The 7,054-nt window shown below is 44.1% G+C and overlaps 1 protein-coding gene across 4 annotated transcripts in view; it reads left to right on the top strand.

The window, feature by feature from the left end:
- LOC137430407 (membrane metallo-endopeptidase-like 1) overlaps positions 1-7,054 on the top strand; it is a 159,941-nt gene that overhangs the window by 103,233 nt on the left and 49,654 nt on the right. For all 4 annotated transcript variants that reach the window (XR_010985050.2, XM_078780661.1, XM_068121266.2 and 1 more), the window contains exons 15-16: positions 4,396-4,494; positions 5,580-5,663. Coding sequence is in view for 3 of the 4 variants with exons in the window: in XM_078780661.1 (XP_078636787.1) it covers positions 4,396-4,494; positions 5,580-5,663 (183 nt within the window). In the remaining variant the exon portion in view is untranslated. The remainder of the gene's footprint in view (positions 1-4,395; positions 4,495-5,579; positions 5,664-7,054) is intronic.

Here is a 7,054-nt window from a genome sequence, read left to right as displayed (position 1 = left end):
TCATGGCGGCTGTGGGTGTTGAGCTGTGAGTACGGTGCTGTGTTGGTGGTCTTTCCTATCCTCCTTTCACTCCATTTGTGTCCTTGTACGAGTTTGTGAAGTTTTCTCCGTGTTTCCCTTCTGCTCTTGAGACAAGAGAGGGAGAGAGAGACAGCACGGTAATGGTTAGCCACCTGTATTAATTTATAACGTGGGTTGGTTATATCGTGCCGATTATTTATTTACTTATTTAACTAATTTTGATTTGTTTGGTTAGTTTATCGCATTGTTACTGGTTAGTTTGTTTAGTTTATTGCCGATAAATGGCTAATAGGAATAGTCAAAGGACTGCTGATCGTGTTAGTGATGAGGTGTTATCGCGTAAGCACGGGCTGTGCCTTGTTCCGCCGGAAGACGTGCAAATGGACGATGTTCTACTTGCAATCGGGGATTTGATCGGGGTGAATAACATTCGTGCTGCGTCTCGAATGAACCACAAAGTGGTGGTTTTCGTGTCACAAGTTAGCCTTGCAGACATCGTGGTGCAAAACGGGTTAACGTTGGGGAACGACCAATTTGTTCTGGTATCGTCCATGGACACGCCGGCGGTTAAAGTTATTTTAAGTAACGTTCCGCCCTTTCTGAGGAATGATGAAATCCTACGTAAATTAGGGGAGCATGGGACTGTCGTCTCTCGAATTATCACGGCCCCCCTGCGAACCAGGAACGGAAGGCTGAAGCATGTAGAGTCGTTTAGACGTTTTTGTTTCGTCGTACTAAAGGATGAGGCAAAACAGCTGAACATATCTATAAATTTTAAAATAGGAGATCATGATTACCGGATCTTTGCAGCGACAGACCTTGATTTGCTATACATGTGGGGCATACGGACACACTCGGCAGTATTGTCCTGATGTGAGGAAGAGTTATGCCACAGCAGCTGGGGCAGCCCCCCCCCCCCCCCCCCCCTGTAAATGACTTGAACGACCCTGTAGATGAGCCAGGTGTCGAAAAAAGGTCAACACCGGAATACCAGGGTGCGGGTGACAGTGGTGCTGGTGGAGAAGCCCATACGGTAGTGGAGCAACCATATGTGGAGGAGAGGCTGCAACCTCAAGAACAAAGGGACTTCGAGGAGGTGAAGCTGATGGAGACCGAGTTGAGGAGAAACTTGAAACGCTCTCTTGCGAGCGATGAGAATGGAGGAAAAGGAAACAAAATGGTTCTCGTGCAGGCAGATGGTAATACAGACCAACCTGATGACCATGAGCAAAATGGTAATGCAATAGGTAGAGATGCGAATCTGCCCATTTCACAGGATGAAGAGAATCGAAGCATTACCGAGCGTGTCACCGTGTGTGATGGTGGACACCCTGCACCATGCGACGAGCAGTTAAGGACCCTCATCTCAACGGAAGATGATGAGAAAGAGATGGATAACTCTGTGGCAGACAACAACGATGGGGTAGTTGGTGCCATGCAGACGCAACAAAAATACCATGGTGACAATGACACAGATGAGGTGCCAGTACCTGACACACTACTAGGTGAGAGTGGGGTCGAGGCTGATGAGGAAGGATGCAGTCTTGCTGCCCTGAGTGAGTCTCAGAAGGAGCAGGTGAGGCAAGCAGAGGTGACAAAAGGGAAGGTCATTGATTTCTTAAACGAAACGTTTAGACAATGTCATGTTGTAATTAGAGATCATTTCCCTGATGTTCAAGCTTTCATTAAGGTTTCGAAACCTCTTTTACAGAAAAATGACCCCATGCTCTCGGAGCCTCAATTTCAACGTCTTCGTAAAGCAGTAACAAAGGCGAATAAGGAATTGCAGGCGGACGGTGAGCTACCACCTTAGAATGACAACGCGAGAAATACATATTGCCTCCCTGAACATCAATGGGGAATGTTCCCCCTTACGAAAAATTCAAGCAATCCAGGCAATGGAGAGGGTAAAAGCAGATGTCATTCTATTGCAAGAGACCCATGCCACAAACAATTTGGCAGCTGAATGGTGTAAACTCTTTAAAGGGCAATGGTGGCTGAGTGGGGTTTCCACACCCAAGGCTGGTGTTGCCATCGCCTTAAGTCCCAGGCTTCCCACTCAGAGTGTTATTTATAGGGAGGTCCATAAGGCACATTTGATAGCGGTGGAGTTCTACTGCAATACACAAAAGCTTATTATCGTAAATGTGTATGCACCAAGTGAACCTATAGAAAGAAGAACATTCTTTCCCAGATTGCGGGACTTTGTAGAGGGACTGGATCCAGCTGCTCTCACCTGTATCGCAGGGGACTTTAACTGTACAATTGATCCTTCAGTTGACAGGAATGGACATGAACCCCACGGCGCTTCTGCAAAGGTGTTAGCGAGCCTCATCAAGAACTATTGTTTTGAGGATGTGTGGAGGTTGCAGCATCCAACTTCACGGGCCTACACATGGTGCAGATGTCATGATGGCGTCATATCAAGGGCAAGGCTGGACAGGATCTATATCAATAAGCCAATGCTGAATGTGGTGTCCACTACCCAAATACTCCCAACAGGGTTTTCAGATCATAATTTAGTGGCAATGTCCTTTAAATTACCCCTGACGTCAGGAGGTAGCGCGTACTGGTCACTCAATACCTGGTTGTTAAGTGATAAGAAATTTAAAGATGCCTTCCGAACCGTGTGGGGGAAAATCCGGTCCTCTAAGCTGTTGGTGTTTTCCCCTCACTCTCTGCTGTTTGGTGTTTTCCCCTCACTCTCTGCTGTTGGTGTTTTCACCTCTCGCTCTCTGCTGTTGGTGTTTTCCCCTCTCTCTCTCTGCTGTTGGTGTTTTCACCTCTCGCTCTCTGCTGTTGGTGTTTTCCCCTCACTCTCTGCTGTTGGTGTTTTCCCCTCTCTCTCTCTCTCTCTCTCTCTCTCTCCCTCTCCCTCTTCCTCTTCCTCTTCCTCTTCCTCTCCCTCTTCCTCTTCCTCTTCCTCTTCCTCTCCCTGCTGTTGGTGTTTTCCCCTCTCTCTCTCTGCTGTTGGTGTTTGCCCCCTCTCTCTCTCTGCTGTTGGTGTTTTCCCCTCTCTCTCTCTGCTGTTGGTGTTTTCCCCTCTCTCTCTCTGCTGTTGGTGTTTTCCCCTCTCTCTCTCTGCTGTTGGTGTTTTCCCCTCACTCTCTGCTGTTGGTGTTTTCCCCTCTCTCTCTCTGCTGTTGGTGTTTTCCCCTCACTCTCTGCTGTTGGGTGTTTTCCCCTCACTCTCTGCTGTTGGTGTTTTCCCCTCTCTCTCTCTCTCTCTGCTGTTGGTGTTTTCCCCCTCCCTCTCTGACGTTCCTTTTGGCCTGTTGTGTCGTGATCCATTTCAGTGTACTCGCACTCCCTCTTCCATGAGCCTCGACAATGTATACAAAACAAAAGCTGCCTTGTAAGCTAAATACCAAAATGAACTGTCTCGTGTAAGTTCTCTCATAACTTCTGCTAACAAGTTTTAATATAATACGGCAAAGATTGGTCTTTGGCAAACTAAAACACTAACACACGGCCTTTATGGCAAAGATTGGTCACTGTGTGCATGTGACAACATTATCCCAAGCACTCCACAACTCCGGCCTGTACAGTAGGGTGGCAAGAAGGAAACCATTACTTTAAAAAGTCCACCTTGAGTCATGTTTGAGATATGCAAAACAACATTCCGGAGATTCTGAAGCCATGTGGCAAAACCGGTGTTGTGGCAAAACTGAGGGCCTTTCTCTCTCTCACCGCAGGTAGGTTGGTGGTCTTTCTGTCTTCTACCGACTCCTCTCCAGCCTTGTTCCCTCTGCTCTCTATGTGCTCTGTCCCCCAAATATTCCTGCAGGACCCACAAGATCTTCCAGAAACCTTCTTCTGTTGAAACTGCCAAAATCAAGACTCTCTGCTCACCTTCAATCTTTTATTCCACTTTTCTCCCACCTCTGGAACAAACTCCCACACTTTCTTCAATCCCACTCCTCCCTCCAGGTCTTTAAAACAGCTGTTCAACACGATCTCTTATCTTTCCCCATCCAAAACCTTGATCTTTTCTACCCCCAATTAAAACACCCCAAATCTGCCTCTTTGAATCCACAACTTATTTCCTGAAATTCCTAGTAGTGTTTATTTGCTTTATAACGTGTACGCCTCCCTCCTCCCCAGCCCTCTCCCTTCCACAGATCTACCAACGTCCCTGTTCTCCACTGTTGTTGCGCTTCCATCTCTCTCCCCATCTTGTCACCCGCTCCCTTCATTGCATGTTTTATGTGTCTGTGCATGTTTCATGTTCAATGTGTTAGCTCTTACACGAGCCTCGATTCTGTATACAAAAAAGAAAAGAAAAAAAAAAGATTCAATACAACAGTTTGAAAGAATCGTACATAATCTTGTTGTTCTCGATGCCTGTCATCTCATATTCCCATGGACCATCAGGTGCAGGAGTTGATCTCACTCGTTCTCGAGGCGCTTGACAATACCCTGCAAGGGGTGCCATGGATGGATCAAGATACGAAGGCTAAAGCTCATGAAAAGGTATTGCTGGTCCTAATTACCTCCGCAACAGAAGGTGGACAGAGGTTGTGTTTTCACCTGTCTGCCTGTTTGTCTGTGCGTTTGTGAACAAAATATCTCAAAAAGTTGTGGACGGATTCAGAAGAAATTTGGTGGAGATGTTGGGTATGTGACAAGGACGAAATGATTAGATTTTGGTGAAGATCCGGATTCAGATCCGGCTACTAGAATTTTTAAGTGATTCTTCACCATTGGGAAATAGGGGCCAAAAACGATGTATAGCAGGATATCTCAAAAAGTTGTGGACGGATTTGGACGAAACTTGGTGCACGGGTTTGGTGTCTGACAAGGACAAATAGAATCGATTTTGGTGAAGATCCGGTTCCGGATCCAACTAGTAGAATTTTTTATGTGATTCTTCACCATTGAGTGTTATGGCCAACCAGGCGGAGGTGTATGCTCTCTACTGAGTGCCGTTCTAGTTTTTTTAAAGTGATTCTTCTCCATTGAGAGATAGGCCAAACACCGATATGTAGCACGATATCTGAAATGTTTCGCCGAATTTGGACGAAGTTAAAAAATTTCTCATGCTCAAAATGAACCTTTGAATAAGATTCGGGCTTGTATCAAAGAGAACATCCTTCAAAGATGATATTAAGCTGACCGTCTCACCTGCAAGCACTTGTGCGACAGAATGTCCCATCTGCACCTTTGGAAAAGAATAGGTCATTGGGTGTCGATAACATGTGCAAATTTTATATACCTGCCCTATCATCTCTGTATGTAAAGGGGGGGGGGGGGGGAGGAGGTGGGGATCCAGACATGATCTGCCAGACAGAACCGGTTTAAATCTGCTGCTGGTAGCCTACGGGGGTGTGTTCGGAGGATTTACGCGGTAATAATGAATGGATAGTCCCAGAGGTTCAGAGTGGGGAGAGGAGCATTCCAATTCTCTCTATAAACGTATCCGCAAAGACGGATTCTTCGCCTCGTATGAATAAAAAAGCAAGAATTAGACGTGTCATTACATACCAAAGAGATTGTTTATCCAGCTGTTGACTGCAGTTTTATTTACTATTTCTTTTTCCCCTATTTCTCCACACAAGGCTGCAGGAATCAGGGAGAAGATCGCTTACCAAGATTACATCATTGAACCAGACCACAAAAAGTTGGATGAAGAATATTCCTCTGTGAGTATATGGGAGTGAAACATTTATGGGATCAACTGTATACATTTATGCCTTCAACATTAAAATAACTGTTAATATATTTGTTTGAAAAGATATCTATTAAACTAGCTAATACTTACAAAGTACCATATTGTACAACTACTTGGAACTCAAAATCAAATGATTAAGTTATAAGAACTTGTAAGGATAAATTTCTTATAACAATATAATTAGAACAATCATATTTACTTATAATAATAATTATTAATAATTCTAATTAATATCTAATTCTAATTAATAAAATAAAATAATTCTAATAATAAAATTAATATCTAATTAATAATTAATTGTAATAATTAAATAATAATTAAAAATATCTCATTAATTAATCATTAGAACAATCAAATAATTAGAACAATTTGTTTTTTTTTCTAATTTTATTTGTTCTAAATAATTACAACAAGAACAAAGTATGTAATCAAAATGATTAACCAATCAAAAAAGTTTCAAAACGAGTACCGATCAACAAGTCTCGTCAATGGAGATTCAAAACCAATCACGTTGGTATTACTGCCGAAGCCGAGTCACTGGAGGCTCAAAATTGTCCTTTGCTCTAGGTGATCTGTGGGGAGTAGGGAATTCTTCCTTAGGAAACGCCCCGCTGAGTTTGGTGAGAAATTGGCGCCATTGCTGCGACATCGCGGTCATTGTGTGTCGTGACCCAGAGTGACCCGGCAAGTGGCAGCACTTCCCCAAGCTCAGTCAATGGCTGTGTTTGTCTCATCTAACAGTCTTGCGTGTGTGTGTGTGCGTGTGTGTGTGTGTGTGTGTGTGTGTGTGTGTGTGTGTGTGTGTGTGTGTGTGTGTGTGTGTGTGTGTGTGTGTGTGTGTGTGTGTGTGTGTGTGTGTGTGTGTGTGTCTCAGCTCCTACTAGGAGCCTTAAATCCTGTTAAAAAAAAATAACTCCCTTACCTACAATACCTGAACGATGCCATGATTTCGTACTTGTAATTATACATCATGCTCTTGAATCTAGACAGAGTGTCTGTTCTGCCGAAGCAGTTTCTTGACTAGTGTTATAATCCTGAATGAGTCGCCACTCCAACACAGGAAGTGAGTTCAGCAATTTGTAATGTGTTCATGGTGCCAACGATAACTCACCTACTCTTTATGAAAGACACCATGGGATCTTTAACGTCCACCAACAGATTCCCATTTAACGTCCATCCGAGGGACAACGCACACATTGATGAATCATCCTGCATGTGAAACACTGAGATGACAGTTTATAGCTGGTTCGGGATTCATATCCAGGCTAGACAACTTCGAGGAGAGTGTGTATCGGACATCACCCCTTATAAAGAGAAGATGAGGAGAAGAAGAAGAAGACTACCTAAAAATAGGGAATGAAA

This window comes from Myxine glutinosa, chromosome 6, assembly GCF_964187855.1.
Source record: "Myxine glutinosa chromosome 6, kmMyxGlut1.1, whole genome shotgun sequence".
Lineage (NCBI taxonomy): Eukaryota > Metazoa > Chordata > Myxini > Myxiniformes > Myxinidae > Myxine > Myxine glutinosa.
Note: the sequence above shows the minus strand (reverse complement) of the source record. Positions and strands in the feature narration are given on the sequence as shown.